This window comes from Narcine bancroftii, chromosome 1 (assembly GCF_036971445.1).
Source record: "Narcine bancroftii isolate sNarBan1 chromosome 1, sNarBan1.hap1, whole genome shotgun sequence".
Taxonomy (NCBI): Eukaryota; Metazoa; Chordata; class Chondrichthyes; order Torpediniformes; family Narcinidae; genus Narcine; species Narcine bancroftii.
In genome coordinates this window covers 251,524,636-251,542,120 of record NC_091469.1, presented here as the reverse complement: position 1 = coordinate 251,542,120, position 17,485 = coordinate 251,524,636, and the positions used below count along the sequence as shown (strand labels likewise).

Here is a 17,485-nt window from a genome sequence, read left to right as displayed (position 1 = left end):
ATGTCATGTAATAATGCAAAAAAATGTAATTCTACACATTATTTCCATTTACCTGTCATAAGGCAAACAAATAGTTGCTATTAGCATTGCTGGCGTCCCTAACAGTAAGAAGTAAAACACAAAAATCTGCAGACACCGTGGTTGAAGTAAAAACATAACACTGGAGAAACTCAGCAGGTCAAACAGGTTCTTTTATATAACAAAGATAAAAATACATGTAATATCCCACCAAGACCCTGTAAATTGGAGGAACAACTCCTGATTTTCCGCCTGGGCACTCTCCAGCCAGATGAGATTAACACTGCCGTGTAAAATGGGGTTAACCAGTCAAATTTCCCGGTTAGCACCCCAGTTACATGGCAGTTAGAAAGGGTCTGACCTGGTCAACCCTGTCGGAACCCAAATGGGTCCCTGAGCTACTTCAGAGGTAGTCAGGGAACCCAGTTAAGCTTACCTAGGTTGCATCCACGGGCAATTTGGAAATGAAAATGACCGACCGCTTATTCCAGTGACTTCAGCACTCGCATGCATGCGTCCCTGGGCAGCCAGCATCCGAACATCTGGCAGTACTTCCGGTGAGTCCGTGATGTGTCTTTGCAGGGGCGAGATTCCCCCTTAAATCGCTGGGTTGGTGATTTAATGGGTTGATCCCCCTGCAGTTTAAAAGGTGCTTCTAGAACCTTTGCCCCAGTAATTGCACCTGGGTCCCAGGAGGGCTATCCAGGTGCTGCAGTTTAAAAGAAGCTATTGACTTTTCCGGTTTCTACTAACCTGCTCTCCTTTCCCCCTCCCTTCCCTTCCCCCTGTAACTCTCCACCCCCTTCCCTCTCACTTAGCCATCCCTCCTCTCCTTGCTTACTGCTGTCTTCCCTCCCTTCTCCACCTAAAACCATATAACCATTTACGGAACGGAAACAGGCCATGTCGCCCTTTCGAGCCCGCACCGGTTCACTAGAACAACTCCACTAGCTTAAACCTCCTGCTCACTGCCAATAACCCTCCAACCCTCTCACTTCCATGTACACATCCAACCTTCCCTTAAATGACAGAAGGGACCCTGTCATTCGGAAGATCATTTCATTCTGCCACCACTCGCAGAGTGAAAGAGCCACCTCTAATATTTCTCTTAAAGTGTTGTCCCCTTACCCTTAACTCATGGCCTCTTCTTCCAACCTCCCCTGCCCTCAGGGGAAAGAGTCTGTTTATGTCTAGTCAATCTATTCCTTTCATAATTTTAAATACCTCTATCAAGTCCCCTCTCAGTCGTCTACATTCCAATGAATAAAGTCCCAGTCTCCTTAATCTCTCCCTGTAATCCAGATGCTGTAAGACAGGCAACGTCCTTGTAAACCTTCTCTGCACCCTCTCCACCTTATCTATAGCCTTTCTATAATTTGGAGACCAGAACTGAGCACAGTACTTCAAACCTGGCCTCACCAATGCCTTAAACAGCTGCAGCATCACCTTCCAGCTCCTATACTCTATACTATAATTTATGAAGGCCAGCATACCATATGCCTTCTTAACCACCCTGTCTACATGGGAATCCACCTTCAGTGAACTCTGTACCATAACCCCCAGGTCCCTTTGCTCCTCAGGTCCCCAGGTCCCTTTGCTCCTCTACGTGCCTAACTGTATATGTCCTATTCCGGTTATTTTTACCGAAATGCAACATCTCACACTTGTCTACATTGAATTCCATCTGCCATCTTTCAGCCCACTCTTCCAAATAGGCCAAATCCTTCTGTAATCCAAGAAAATCTACCTCACTATTCACCACTCCCCCTATTTTCGTATCATCCGCATATTTGCTTAGCCAGTTAACCACACCCTCCTCTAAATCATTAATATAAATGATAAACACAAGGACCCAGCACCGATCCCTGAGGCACCCCGCTTGTCACAACCTGACATACAGTTGTCCACTCTGATAGACTCTCTGCTGTCGATCTCCCAGCCACCTCTGAACCCATGTCACAATCTCTCTACTAATTCCTAGTGACTGAACCTTTCTTATTAACTTTCCATGTGGAACCTTATCAAAAACCTTACTAAAATCCAAATAGATCACATCCACCTTTTTTGTCACTTCCTCAAAAAATTAAACAAGGTTCGTCAAACATGACTTTCTTTTTACAAACCCAAGCTGGGTGCCTCTAATCAATCCCTGCCTATCCAGATACGCGTATATACTATCTCAAAGAAATCCCTCCATAACATTCCCCACCACTGAAGTCAAACTTACTGGCCGATAATTATTTGGCCTACACCTACTGCCTTTTTTGAACATGGAACAACATTTGCAATCCTCCAATCCTGTGGTACCACCCCCTCCTCCAGTGATCTTTGAAAAATCACTGACAATGCCCCGCTATTTGTTCCCTGACCTCCCTTAAAGTCCTGGGAAAAATCCCATCGGGACCAGGAGACTTATCTACCTTAATTGACCCTAGAAGCTCCAAAACTCTTGCTTTACTAATCCCTATCCTTTCCATAACTAAGCCCTTTGCCTCTCTTATCTTGTATAGCCCAATGTCCCTTTCCCTCGTGAATACGGACGAGAAAAAATTGTTCAATATTTCTCCCATCTCATATGGTTCCTGACATAGTTCAATGGTCCCATCATCCAGTGGACTTATTCTATCCTTAACCCTTATTTTACTGTTCACATATCTGTAAAAACCCTTAGGATTCCCCTTTGCCTTATTAGCTATGGACTCCTCATACCTTCTTTTTGCCTTTCTAATTTCTCTCTTAAGGTTCTTCGTGCAATCTAAGTAACAACCATAACAACCTCAGTCCCTTGTTTTTTATATTTGGTATAGTCCTCCCTCTTGTCCCTTACCAACTTCTTAATTTTGCCAGAAAACCAGGGTTCCCTTGAACCTTTAGTCTTCCCCTTCGGCCTGACTGGAACATAAAGATCCTGTACTCTCAAAATCTCACCGCTAAATTCCCCCCAAATTTCCTCTACATCCTTTCCGGCAAAACTCTGCAAATCCCTTAATTTCTCCAAATCTGGTCTTCCCCCCACTCGAAGACCTTCAACCTCAGACCCGACCTATCCCTTTCCATCATTAAGCTAATGGACCCATGATCATTGGATCCGAAGTTCTCTCCAACGCTTACCTCCGTCACCTGCCCCATTGCATTTCCAAACAACAGATCTAACACCGCTCCCCTCCAGTTGGCGTCTCAACATATTGCTGCAAAAAGCAATTCTGAACACAATGCATAAATATTAAGCCATCCAGCCCTTTTACTGACTGTGTTTCCCAATATATGTTTGGAAAATTGAAATCTCCAATCAACACCACCCTATTTCTCCTGCACATCTCACCTATTTCCTTGCACATTTGCTCTTCTAGTTCCCTTTCCCCATTTAGAGGCCTATAATATACCCCCATAATAGTAACCTCACCCTTCTTATTTTTCAGCTCTACCCACACTGCCTCCCTTGACGAGCCCTCCAATCTACCTTGCCTCAGCACTGCTGTAATATCCTCCCTGACAAGTAATGCCACACCTCCCCCTCCTAATCCACCAACTCTGTCACAAAATCCTGGAACATTCAACTGCCAGTCACAACTTTCCTTCAACCACGTCTTGCTAATGGCCAACATCATAATGCCACATGTCAATCCACACCTTTAGCTCATCCAGCTTCCTTACTACACTCCTCACATTAAAATAAATACATCTCAGTGATCTCCTACATTCTACTTTCTGCATATCCCATTCTCACAATTTTCACTACAACATCTTTTTACTACTTCCAGCTTTTCCTCCCTCAAATTATTCAAACTTGTCTCTTTCCTTAGCCTACTAACCGTCACCCTGCTGTCCTGCCTAACTTGAAACCCTGTCCCCAACCATACTAGTTTAAACCACCCCCTGACAGCCCTACCAAATGCCCCCGCCAGGAGACTGGTCCCTCTGGGATTAAGATGTAACCCATTATTATGTTATAGGTCCCATCTACCCGAAAAAAGGTCCCAGTGGTCCAAAAACTTGAAACCCTGTCTCTTACTCCACCCCTTTAGCCATGCGTTGAACCTCCACCTAATTCTATTTCTGCCTTCACTGTCACGTGGCACAGGGAGCAATCCAGAGATTAACCCCTTAGTGGTCCTCCTTTTAAGCTCCCTACCCAACTCCCTGTACTCCTTCTGCAGAACCACTTCCTCATTCCTTCCAACATCACTGGTACTAACATGTGCCACACCCTCCCTTTTTAGGATATTTTGAATGCGCATAGTCACATCCCAGACCCTGGCACCAGGGAAGCAAACCACCATCCGGTTTTCCTTATCGCGTCCACAAAAACCTCTGTCTGTCCTCCTCACCATTGAATCCCCTATACCTATCGCCCTTTTCCTTTTATCCCTACCTTTCTGGGTCACAGAGGTTGATACTGCACCTCTGCCCACCATAGTCTGACTATCCCCCTCCTCAATACTCAAGGTGGAGTACCGAATTCTGAAGATTACAGACTCGGGTGCTTGCACATGAACCTGACCCCTCCCTTTCCTCTTCCTAACGGTAACCCACTGCCCCTCCTCCCGTGGCCCCTGTGCGACCACCTGCCTGTAGCTCTTGTCTACAATAGCCTCATTCTCCCTAACCAAAGTAAGGTAATCGAGCTGGAGCTCAAGTTCCTTGACCCGGTCCTTCAGGCCACAGTCCTTATCCGTGATGACCTCACTCTCCCTAACCAGAGAGAGATCAAGCTGCAGCTCAAATTCCTGACTCGGTCCCTTAGACACTGCAGCTCAGTACACTTTGTGCACACGTGGATGTCCAGGAAACGTGAAGACTCCATGCCTTCCCACATGTGACACAGAGCAGAAAACTGTCCTCACACTCATCCCTCCTCCTCCTCACACCTTACAAAGTAAAAAAATAAACAGATATATTAAATTAACTGTGAAAGTCTTACCTTTCGTCCAGCATGCTCGTCCTCAGCCTCTGCTCGCCGAAGCCTCTCAAGCCAAAGCCTCAAAGACCCATTCCTTCACTGTACCACTCACTCACTGGGCCGCTCCTCGCTGGCTGCTCCCTTATAGTTACCCTCCTTTTATTGGCCCCTTGCCCATTTTACCCCCTCACTCTCTCCAAGCTTCTCCTCCTTCACATAGTCGCCCGAACTCCAGTCGGCGCCTCCTCTGACTCACAGCCCGAACTGCTCTCCTTCCCCCCCCCCCCCCCGTAACTCTCCACCCCCTTCCCTCTCACTTAGCCATCCCTCCTCTCCTTGCTTGCTGCTGTGTCTTCCCTCCCTTCTCCACCTATTACCTCCTGCCTTTGCTACCATGTCTCCCCACCCCTTACCTTTTTATTCAGATGCCTGTTGACATTTTTCCGTACCTTCATGAAGGGCTCAAGCCCGAAATGTTGGTACTATATTTTTATCTTTGTGATATAAAGGGCACTGTTTGACCTGCTGAGTTCCTCCAGCATTGTTTTTTTACTACTGCCACTAACAGTAAGAAAGAGAAGCAAAAGAGAGTCTCTTCAGAGACACCCAGTGGTACAGAAAGAGTTTCTTTCCATTTGCCATCAGATTTTGGAATGGACATTGAATCACAGACACTACGTCAGTTTCTCTTCTTTTTCAATAATTTATTTATTTTTTAGAAAATATAATTTATACTGCAAAACAAATAATCTTGTGAAATGATCATGACAATAAATGTTGATTCTGACATTGAGTGTCTGTGGATTAGTCTTCAACCTCTACATCCTGTTTGATCCATTGGCAACCCAAGCTCCAGATGCAAACCACCAATAGGATCAGGAAGTTTTCAGTCCCCAAGTCCTCTCTGGAACCATTTTTGTCCTTGGCACATCTCAAATACCACAGCATAGCCTGGTTCCCATGAGCCGGCCTCCAGCACCCCACAGTCTGTGTGGGTCCTTTGACCATAAGACGTCAATAGCCTGGGTCCTTCAACAGTTGAGCCCTTGCTGGTCTGCTGCTGTGGTCACCAACCATAGCATTAGGTCCTATGCTTCTCCTTCTTAATGAGGAGTGTTCTCCCAGTTCCTGGAAGGAACTGTGCCAGTCCGCTGCTCTCCTGAAGTCTGTAACCCTTTGTAGCACAGGCATCACAGGATTTTAAAATACACTCCATCAACTCATTGAAAGCCGTTGGCATTAGGACCAGGTGGTAAGACCCTGTACAGCTATTTATATGTATACCAAAATTCTGACTTGCTACATCCAAACATGTGCGTAAGATTTCTGTAACGCTCAGTGCAATGCTGTTACAGTGCTAGTGCCCTAGGTTCGAATCTAGCATTATCTGTAAGGAATTGTATGTTCTCTCTGTGTCTGCAGGGTTTACTCCGGGTGCTTCGGCTTCCGCCCTTCAAAATGTACGGGGGTTGTAGGTTAATTGGTGTACTTAGGGGAAAAAGGCATGGGCTTGTGGGAAGGAGGAGCTTGTTACTGCGCTGTATGTCTAAATTTAAAAATATCTACAAAGATAAACATTATATTGCCACAATATGCCAAGACAGAAAGAGATAATAAATATAAAAGGATAGATAAATATTCACAGTTGCATTTAGTGCAAAAAATAACCGTATCCTTTCGGTGGTTTATGTCTAAGCAAGTACAGGGAGGTTCAAGAGCCAGGTAAAGTTTTTGGGGCAAAAACTGTTTTTGAGCCTAGAGGTGTTGATAACAACCTCTTCTCAATACTTTCAGGCCTTCTGCCTGAGAAAGTATCGAGAAGAGATTGTGACCGAGGTGATGGTGGCTGCCTTCTTGAGATAGAGTCTCACATAGATGACTGCAGTGAATGGGAGGTTCGTACCCATGATGGACTTGGCCAGGTCTGCCACTTTCTGCAGCCTTTTTCATCCCTGGGCACTTGAATTTCCAAACCAGGCTGTATGCAACTTTCCACAGTACACCTGTAGAAGTTTGATAGATATTCAATGATGTGCCAAATCTCTTCAGACTTCTTAGAAAGTAGAGATATTGGTGGGCTTAAAATTTATCAAAATAATGGTAACATAGTGTTGCAGTTAGTGCAACCAATTACAGCGGCAGCAACCCTGGTTCAAATTCTCTGCTGTCCGTAAGGAGTTTATATGTTCTCCCCGCGTCCATGTTGATTCTCTCCGGGTGATTCGGTCTCCCACAGATGTACAGGGTTAGAAGGTTAATTGGTCACATGAATGTACAGGTATGCATTGCTTCCGACTGCATATACTTCCGTTGCCCGTGATTCCATAAGCTTATAATAGAGTTCAGAAATCCTGATCAGAGAACAGGACGTAGCGGACATAACCGGACTTACTCAACAACTTCCCGCACGCAACATGTGTATCTCATGTCTTTTATATACAAAGGGTTATGTATGTAGATACTGTAATGTACTTTCTATCATAGCTCCCAAAGGCAACAAAACCAGTGCTAATGATAGCAGCAACAAGAGACAAAGGAGAAATATCGATTTGGAAGTGAAACAAAAGGTTATTAAATAATATAAAGGTGCAAAAACAGTAAATGCTATTGTTCGCAATTTAGGCATCTCGCACTCGACAATCACAACAATCCTCAAAAACAAAGAAAAAATTCTCCAAGCTGTTAAAGGATTGGCTCCACTGAAAGCTACAAGACTAACAAAAATACGAGATGGAGAAATTGCTAATAACATGGATTGATGACCAATCACAAAAGTGAATCCCTCTCAGCACGTTGACAATCACTGCTAAGGCACGAAGCTTGTTTCAGATATTTAAAGAAAGAGCAGGATCAGACTACGATATTGAGTTTAGTGCTAGCACTGTGTGGTTCAGGAGCTTCAAATAAGATTTTTTGCTGCATAATGTGAAAGTGAGTGGTGAGCCTGCGTGTGCTGATGCTCAGTCAGCAGAAGAATTTGTTGAAACATTAGATAAACTAATTGTAGAAGGAGGTTATTTGCCACAGCAAATTTTTTTATATGGACAAAACCTTATTCTAGAAGTGAATGCCTGAAAGGACCTTCATACATAAGGAGGCCAAGTCAATGCCAGGCTTTAAGGCTTTTAAAGAAAAAGTGACAGTGTTGTTAGGAGTAACTGTTGCTGGCTACAAGTTATACCCATTTCTTAGTTGGTATAGTGAAAACTCCAGGGCTTTGAAGAACATTAACAAGTACACCTTACCAGTTTATTACAGGAGCAATAAAAAGTCCTGGATGACACAAATGCTGTTTCACGATGCCCTTCTCGATTACTATGCCAGTGAAATGGAGAAGTACTGCTTGGAAGAAGGCATACTTCTCAAGATTTTGCTAATTGTAGACAATGCTCCAGGACATCCCCCTTTCATTGGTGACCTCCACCCCAACATCACAGTGGTGTGCCTCCCACCAAACACCACCTCTCTAATCCAGCCAATGGACCACAAGGTTATTGCAGCATTCTCGGCCTACTACCTGAGGCTATTGCTGCAACTGATGACAATGGCAAGACACTGATGCAGTTCTGGAAGGTGTATAACTCTTTCCATTGTATAAAGAACCTTGCTTGGGTCTGAGATGATGTGACCAAAGAGTGGATGAATGGCATATGGAAAAAAAATACTGAAGTGGTATGTGCATGACTTTCTAAGGGATTTGAAAAAGACAGTGAGATTGTAAGGAGTAGTAGAGCTGTTGTTGACAGGGTAAACAACAACAGGAATCTAGGCATAGATGATGAGGACATTGAAGAACTCCTCGAGGTGGTTCCTGAGGAACTAACAAATGAAGAGTTGCTGGAGCTAGAGCAAGAGCGAATAGCTGAAGAGGCAAAGGGAAAAGGAAAGTGCAGAAGGAGAAGAAGAACAAGTGCAGGAGGTTCACTGTAAAAGGGTTTTAGCCACATTCTTTGCAGACCATAACAGTTTGCTGCAGAATGCTGAGATGGGCTCAAACACTGAACGCTTTTCACTGATAGAGAGGAATGCTCATGGAATGTTTGCTGCATATAAAGAAATTAATGAAGACAAGACAAAGCAAACTAGGCCAATGACAATGGACATGTTCCTAAAGAAGCCAGCACCTCCCCAAGAAGAGCCTCAGCCAGGTCCTTCAAGCATTACAGAGTGACAGTTCTTCAATGGAGGTTATTCCACCTGAAACTCTTCCGTTGGATACTATGAAGAAGTTGAGAGCAGTGACGTGGATGATCCTGATTCTCTTTGTTAAATTGTGTGTGATATAGGATAAGAAAATGATTACATAAATAAGTTCAGTATCCCATATATCTTTGCTAAGTATATACAGTAATATGGTGTTCACACAACGTCCACATCGCACAGTGCCCAAATTCACAGAATGTATCGTGGACATTAAGCAGCACATAACTATATTTAGGTGGCATGGGATCGTGAGCTGGAAAGGCCTGTACTGCATCTCTAACTTAAAAATTAAAATGAAAGGGATTAGGTATTTGGGGCTGCGTTATTTGATTTCCTATACCTTGTAATAAAGTGAAATCTGCTGAAAATGCACTGAGGTGGCATGGTATGTATTTAAAATTAATTGACAAGAAAGCTTGTGTCTCAGGTCTCATTGGTCTCTGTCTTATGCACCTCTGAAATACTATAGGGCGGGATATTGAGTACGTATCAATTGCCTCAACACTGTTTTCATGCCAGTCATAATCAAATGAGGAGAGTGGCTAGCAGTGATATTTTCTGCAGTATTCCTCTGTCTTGGCTGAGACTTTCTATCGTATTCATATTGCTCCAAATTATTTCCATAGAATTTTATATTTGCTGTATGTCCTGTAAATTATTTGCTATCTTTCTCAGTACTCTGCAGCCTCATTTAAATTGATGGTCAGAAACATACGTCGGGTGCCCCGTGAGGAATAGAGCTGGCCTATAGAGCTTCCATTGACACAGTGTTGCATCACCTTATCCTTGAACTTACAGCTCAGCATGGGAATTTGGCAATTGGGAATCACAGGCATAAAGATTTGGCAAAATTGCAATGCAGATGGGTTGTAAAATATTGAATCAGTTAATTTTGCAGGTTTTGTTTTCTGTCATTGGTTTAAAAAAAACACACAGGAACTTTAGTGTATTGCAGTGCCTGGTGATGATTGAAATGCAAGACTCCATCAGAGTCTTACACAGAATTTGCATTTTATCCTCTACATCTCCAACGGTGTCAACATCCCTGAGAATGTATTTCAGGGGTGGCCAATCTTTAATTTTTAATTTAGACATACAGCATGGTAATAGGTCATTTCGGCCCACAAGTCCATGCCATCCAATTGGCCTATACCTTGATACGTACTCATGGGCCGAAGTGGCCTATTAATGTGCTGTATGTCTAAATTAAAAATTAAAAGGTTAAATTAGATGATCACACAATAGTTATTGGCACTGAAAGAACACAAATCTGAGATCAAATAGGGATTTAAGGCTTGTTTAATTATAACATGCTGCACAGATTTTGTTTTCACTGTTAACTTTGAGGATGCAAATCCTCACTTGTCAGCTATTTTGGCTTTTATCTTTTTTAGCCTAAATATTGAAAACCCCAATGTAAAACACTTAACCCAGTGAACACTGGTATATTTATACAGATGCCTTCATTTGGGACAGGAGGGGGGCTTTCCTGCTGACATCATCTGTGAGTACATGAGAAGACCAGTCTTCTGCTGAAGACGGGGTCATCCTGCTTCATGCTCTCAAAAGCTCGGCAGACTTGTCCGTCATCACTGAGTGGCAGGTGAATGGTGCCTCAGATAACCTGGCCTGTTAGTACAGCATCATTGAGATGATAAAATGCTGCCCTCTCCTCCTTGCTCATACTGGCCCTGGTCCCTGGTGTTTTCCATCCCCCCCATTCCCCTACCTCCAACTTGTTCTGTCCCACTCTCTCCCTCCTTTTGCCCCCTTGCCATCTGTGGCCCCTCATCCAGCATGCTTGCAGCTGCTTCCAGCCTGCCCCTCTCGCCAGCTCCAAACCCCTCCAGCCTGCTTGCATGCCCAACGTTGCCTCTGCACCCAATATTTGTTGCTCTCTCTTCTATGTGCAGGCCAAAGAAAATGAACGGGTCTCTGGATCATCCCGACCAGCCCGACATTGACTCCATCAAGATGTTTGTGGGTCAGATTCCGAGGTCCTGGTCAGAAAAGGAATTGAAGGAACTTTTTGAACAGTACGGTGTTGTGTATGAGATCAATGTACTCCGCGACAGAAGTCAAAATCCCCCCCAAAGTAAAGGTGAGCATACTCCACACAATCTTGCTGGAGAGGTCATGTAGCAATCCATAGGAAGTAAAGGGAAACCAACGTTTCAGGCATGGGCCTTTCATTGGGTATAAGATAAACAGACAGGCACCTGAATAAAAATATGGGGAGAGGAGGGTAGAAGGAAAGGAGGGACGCGCGCAGGCTAATTTATCTATCATAGGTGGATACAGCTGAGAGGTTAGAAAAGAAAGAAGCTGAGAAATGATGGGGAAGAGGGTTGAGGATAGCTCTCTGATTGGGGAAGAGCGGGAAGGAATAGGGGAGCTGAGGGAAAGGAGATAGAGAGATAGGGAAAGGGGGAGACTCAGGAGAGGGGGTTTATGGAAATTGTTGATATTATTGTCATCTAGTTAGGGAGTGCCCAGTCGGAATGTACAGTGTTGTTCCTCCAATTTGCGGATGTCCTTTACCTTCAGGTCAACTCCTCCAAAGCCCAGTGCCACTTGCACTTCAGATCCGGGCTGTGCATTGGGTGAACATTCAGTAATGAGCTTATGGCTTTTGCTCAAGCTTTTGAGCTGATTATACTGCAAGTTCACTCGAATGGGTATCAGGCTCCTTGCTTTCTGGGAGTCATGGAATTTCTGAGCTACAGACAGGCTCTGACCCATTGGCCTTTCCCAGCACTGGATAGAAAAATTAGAATGGGAATATCAGAAATTATCCATGAATTTATGAGGAAGGTGCAGAGGTTAGTAGCAAAGTCTATAAGGTTGACGAGCCCTGCACTGATGTAGGGAGCAGCCCCGGTTGTTGTAATGGGGAAAGAGTTAGGGAGTGGTCTGGAGTAGGTTCGGAACAGGAACCATTCCATGTGGCCGACATATAGGGGAGGCACAACTGGGACCCACGCAAATGCTGGTGGCTATACCTTTGATATGACAGATGTCAAAAGAGAAGTTATTCACAACCTGTTTTGGCAGGTGGATGAGAAGCAAGAAGGTAGCAGTGGTAAAGGATGGACCAAACTGGAGTCACTCTATGCTATCTCCACAGACCACCAAGTACTCATCTACACCAATCCCATTTACTAGCACTAGATCCATGGCCCATCACATGCTGATTGAGACACTTGCTAGTTGTGAGCGTCTCTGCCTGGATCACACTCTCAGGTTGATTCCAACCATTCCCGAGGTGAATAAAGCTCCTCTTTCATCCCTTGCCTTAAACATAGTTTTAGATCCCTCTGCAATGGGTAAAGTTTCCTACTGCAATTCACCACGTGTATCTGGACACCTCTTTCAAGGAGGAGGTGGATAGGCAGTTCATGTTTATTATTATCGGAGTGTACACATACAGCTGGATAAAACAGCGTTTTCCCGGACCACAATACACACACATAATAGACAGCATGTGTAATAATCACATACAAATATATAAAATGAATATATACAAGTAATTTACTCCGTTTCACTTATGAGAGATCCAAGGCTACCCAAGGTTCATTAATCTCACAACCTGTGAGAAGAAACTATTTTCCAGCTGAGCAGTCTGGATTTTGATACTCCTGTAGCTCCTTCCTGATGCTAGTAGATCAAAGATCCAGTGCAATGGATGATAGGCATCCTCGATAATTCTTTGCGTCCTATTTAAGCAAAGCTTCTGATGAATGTCATCAGTAGAAGAAAGGAAAACCCCAGTGAAATTCTCGGTGGTTCATGATGACAGATTGAGCGCCTGCTTTCTGCTGGTGTATGCGTGATGCACAAGGGCTGGGGGTGGGCTAATGTTCCTTTAAATTATAGTGGAACGGGTTGAGTGTTGGTGGAGCCATACTACTTTACCATGGGTAGAACTGTGTGTCGGTCTTCACTGCACCTTGGGGAATGTGGGGAAGGCGAAGCAACTGAGAAATGATCAACCCCTTGGCCAGATCAGATGGAGAAGCCTGGAAGCAAATGGAATTTGGCCATTGAGGTTGTTCTTGCTGTTTCATTTTTATGTTTCTTTCCAGGTTGTTGCTTTGTAACATTTTATACCCGTAAAGCAGCACTAGAAGCACAAAACGCCCTTCACAATATGAAGATTTTGCCTGGGGTGAGTATGTCGCCTTTTAAATGGTCTGGGGTAGAGTACTATCTGAATTCTACCCTCATAAACAACTGATCTGCACTTAAGTGTATGGCAGTGTCACCGAACCATAATTGCTGGCTTCTCTGAAAAGTGTGAAGTATCTGTATTGACGCAAGGTCAGAGGCCATTGGGAAATGTAGGAGAGGCCCTGGGATCAATTAGAGCCCGAGTAATTTGTCCTTTGTGTTCCAGTAACCTCCAGTGTCAGTTATTCACCCTGCCAGCTGAGGAACTGGTTTATATCAACTTCACCAAGATTTATATCAAGTTCACCAAGATTTATATCATTCCCACTTGGCAGACATGCCCAAATTGGCAGATTGGATCCAAAGCTGACTCCATTACAGGGATAGCATGAGTTCTGGTGAGATGTTTTTGTGATTGGAAGGTTATTAGTGGGCTCCACTCATCTTGGAATTCAGTCCTTTGCATTTTATAATTAATGATTTTGACAAGATAAAGAAGTTTACAGATGATGGAACATTTGACCTCATGCTGTGATAATGAGGAGAAAAGCATTGGCTTGCACAACTATAGAGATGGAATTTAATCCAGAGGAGTCTGAGCCAGGTGCAGTGGGGTGAGGGCAGAAAGTAATGAATTAAACATTAGAGAAATAGAAGTTATAAAGCAGCGAACACTGTAGATACTTAGCTGGTTATGCAGCAGCAGTAGAAATACTGGCCCCTAACTCCCTCCTCTCAATCCAGTTGGAAAGATGGTCTAATAACAACAATATAGGGTAAATATAGTATTAACATTAATGATAAAAGTTTCTAAAGTTGCCAGAAATAGCAGTATATCTGCAGTGTGGGACTATTTTAGAGTTCAACAAAGGAATACCAAGAAATTAAAAATATGAAGAAGAGCAGGGCAGGAGAATACACTGGTAATTATAAAAATAGACTAAGAAAGAGAATAGGTGTATAAAAAAGAAAAGACAAACATGGAGGGTTTATACTGGGAAATAAGGAAACAAGAGATGGGATATTTTGTCTGTCTTCACGAAAGAAGACACAGCAGGCCCTGCAAGAAAACCAAGAGTCAGTCAGATGAAAGGAGGAATGGAAAGAATTTTGCTTTGGTTAAACAAATGCTGAAGGAGTCAGAGATTCTTCAAGCTGTTACACCTGAAGGACCCCATGTTCCTTGTCTGAGTTTAGAAAGAGGTGACTGGAGAGGTAGCAGAACTTCTGGAAAATATCCTCAAAATATGTCAATCCTGGAATGATTCTTACAGATGGGAGAGTAGCACATGCAATCCTACTAAGCAAGGAAGGAAGGAGCAAGTAAATAGAATCTACCAACCTGTTAGCATATTATCAGTGTCAGCAGGGATGTATAATGAAGGATTTTGTACTGGAATGTATTGGGGGTGTCGGGGGGGGGGGGGGAGGGGGGGGGGAGGTGGAATAGATTGAGCAGAATCAGCATGAACTCATGAAAGGGAAATCTTTTCATTTGGAGTTCTCTAATATGTAGATTTTTATTCTTATTTCCCTAGGCCATGGAAGGAGGCCATTCAGTTCTCATATCAATGCTCACTTTCAAAGCAAAACCATCTGTCCCACTTCAAGTGGGAAGACCTATTTCCCTGTAACCTAATTTCTCCCATGGATGGTCTTTCAGAATACATTTTGTAAGATTCCTCATAAAGGCTCATCAGCAAATTTAAGGCACATGGAATTGAGAGTATACTGGCGCAGGTTGAGTACTGGTAAGCAGATGGAACACAAAGACTGGGAATAAAGGGGTCTTTCTCAGGTTTGGCAGCCTGTGGCTGGTGGAATACCACAGTGATCGGTGATAGGGTCCAAGTTTTTCCGTCTATGTCAATAATTAAGCTGATGGGGCCAAATGTCACATTTTCATGGTGCTTGTGGTACAGAAATTGTTAGAATTTGGAGTACAGAGGAGAATGTAAAGAGACTTCAAAGAGGTGTAGACGGGCACTGGCCAACATTGATTCAGAGAGCAAGGATTATGCCTATCTGCCTGTGTTTGGTCTATATCCTTCAAAATCCTCCCAATCCACTTGTCTGTCCAAGCCAAGAAATAGGAACAGAAACTGGTCCTGTGTCCCAAGTCCAAGCCAAGAATCATGCTCCTGTTTTGAAATTTGGTGTTTTGCAGCTTCATCATAGAGCAAGCGTTCATATTGTAACTATCTTATGACGTTACTATTAAAAAAAGTAAAATAATAGTTCGGCAGTGTCTTTGGTTCATTGATTATTCAGGAATCTGATGGCAGCGGGGATGAAGCTGTCCTTATGTTGCTGATTCTTATCAGGCTCCTGTACCTTTTCCCCATGGTAGCAGAGTGAAGAGGGCATGGGCTGGGTGATGAGGGTCCTTAAGGATTGAGGCTGCTTTTTTAAGACACCACCTCACGTAGATGTCCTCGATGGAGTGGTGCTTGTGACGTTGTAGATTGAGTTAACAACCCTCTGGAGTTTATTCTTGTCCTGAGAGTTGGTGTTCCATACCAGACAGTGATGCAGCCAGCCAGAATGCTCTCCACAGCACACCTTTAGAAGTTTAGAAGAGTCTTTGGTGACATACCAAATCTCCTCAGACACATCACATAATATAGCTGCTGGTGAACCTTCTTTGTGATTGTATCAACGTGGAGGCTTCAGGACAGATCCTCAGAGATGTTGACACCCAGGAATTTGAAGTTCTTGACCCTTTCCACTACTGACCCCTCGATGAAGACCCAATCCTCATGTTCCCTTGACTTCCTTCGATTATCTCCTTGGTTTTGCTGATGGTGAGCACCAGGTTGTTGTCATTAGGCCATTGAACAAGTTGATCTGTCTCCCTCCTTTATGCTTCCTCATTGCCGCTTGTGATTCTGCTGACAACTGTGGTGTCATCGGCAAACTTGTAGATGGCTTTGGAATTGTGCCTGGCCACACAGCCATGGGTGTATAAAGAGTAGAGCAGTGGGGTAAGCCAGCATCCTTGAGCATCTCACATCCTTGGCGATCTCACTCTAAGGCATTAAATATAGCACAACTTCAGCACAAAACAGAAAACCAGAGTATTTAATAAAGGTGACGGGAAGTAAAATATTGGTGTTTAATGAGACCTGGCTGTGCTTGCACACAAGTGATTGAAGGCTAATATGCATGAGCTTAAAATACATGAGTAAGTAGGAAAGCTGATGGTGTGTGGGCTTTTATCCTGAGTAGGACTTGAGTGCAAAAGTTAATATATAAGCACTGGTTAAACCAGTCGAGTTTGGAGTAAAGCCACACTGTCACAGGGATGACTCCTCTCAAACAGTTCCTGAGGAGAGGGTCAAATGTCTTACGAAGCAAGGTTGACAGAGCTAGGGAAGGTGCGATGAAGGATGACAGGTGACTTAGTAGAGATTATGAGGGGTCTAGATGGGGTGGACAACCATCATCGTTTTCCTGGGGCTACAGTAGCAAGTACCAGAGGACATCTGTTTAAGGGGAATGGAGGAAAGTTTAGAGGAGATGTCAGAGATAAATTATTTTACACAGAGTGGTGGGTGCCTGGAATGCATTACCAGGTTGGTGGTGGAAGCTGGTACCATAGCGACATTGAAAATACACTTAGTTAGGCACATAGGTGTAAGAAAAATAGAGGGTTATGTCTGTGAGGTAGGGAAGGATTAGATTTTGGAGTAGGTTTACATAGGTTGGCACAACATTGAGGGCCAAAGGGCCTGACCTGTTCTATGAAACTAGATCATTGGAGCTGAGATCAGTGGCTTCACTGGCGGTCAGCCAGACAGTTTAATCTGGCAGGTCAGTTTTTGTACCGGGGATAGCCAATGAGCATGCATATGTCAGCATGGTACTGATCCATAACCTCTACTCTTTCTCAGATGCATCATCCTATACAGATGAAACCAGCAGACAGCGAGAAGAACAATGGTGAGTCTATCCGAGCATGTCAGAAACTGAAGCCTTATAACCTAACCCCGAGTGCATTGTTACATTCAGAGAATTGGAAACAGACACAACTATGTGAAACACGAAAGTGCAAATGCTGTGATTGTAGTTAAAGACACACTGAAATGCTGGAGGATCTCAACCACTCTTTCAGTGTCCATAGGAGACAAAGATATTGCATATCGCTGAAGTTTCAGCCTGAGCCCTTCTTCAAGAAATAAGATGAATGAGCAG

The 17,485-nt window shown here is 43.8% G+C and overlaps 1 protein-coding gene across 6 annotated transcripts in view; it reads left to right on the top strand.

Annotated features, from left to right (window-relative positions):
* celf1 (cugbp, Elav-like family member 1) overlaps positions 1-17,485 on the top strand; it is a 73,891-nt gene that overhangs the window by 26,953 nt on the left and 29,453 nt on the right. For all 6 annotated transcript variants that reach the window (XM_069894975.1, XM_069894959.1, XM_069894987.1 and 3 more), the window contains 3 exons: positions 11,035-11,222; positions 13,207-13,289; positions 17,185-17,233. In XM_069894975.1, the coding sequence (XP_069751076.1) occupies positions 11,045-11,222; positions 13,207-13,289; positions 17,185-17,233 (310 nt within the window). In that variant the 5' untranslated portion in view covers positions 11,035-11,044. The remainder of the gene's footprint in view (positions 1-11,034; positions 11,223-13,206; positions 13,290-17,184; positions 17,234-17,485) is intronic.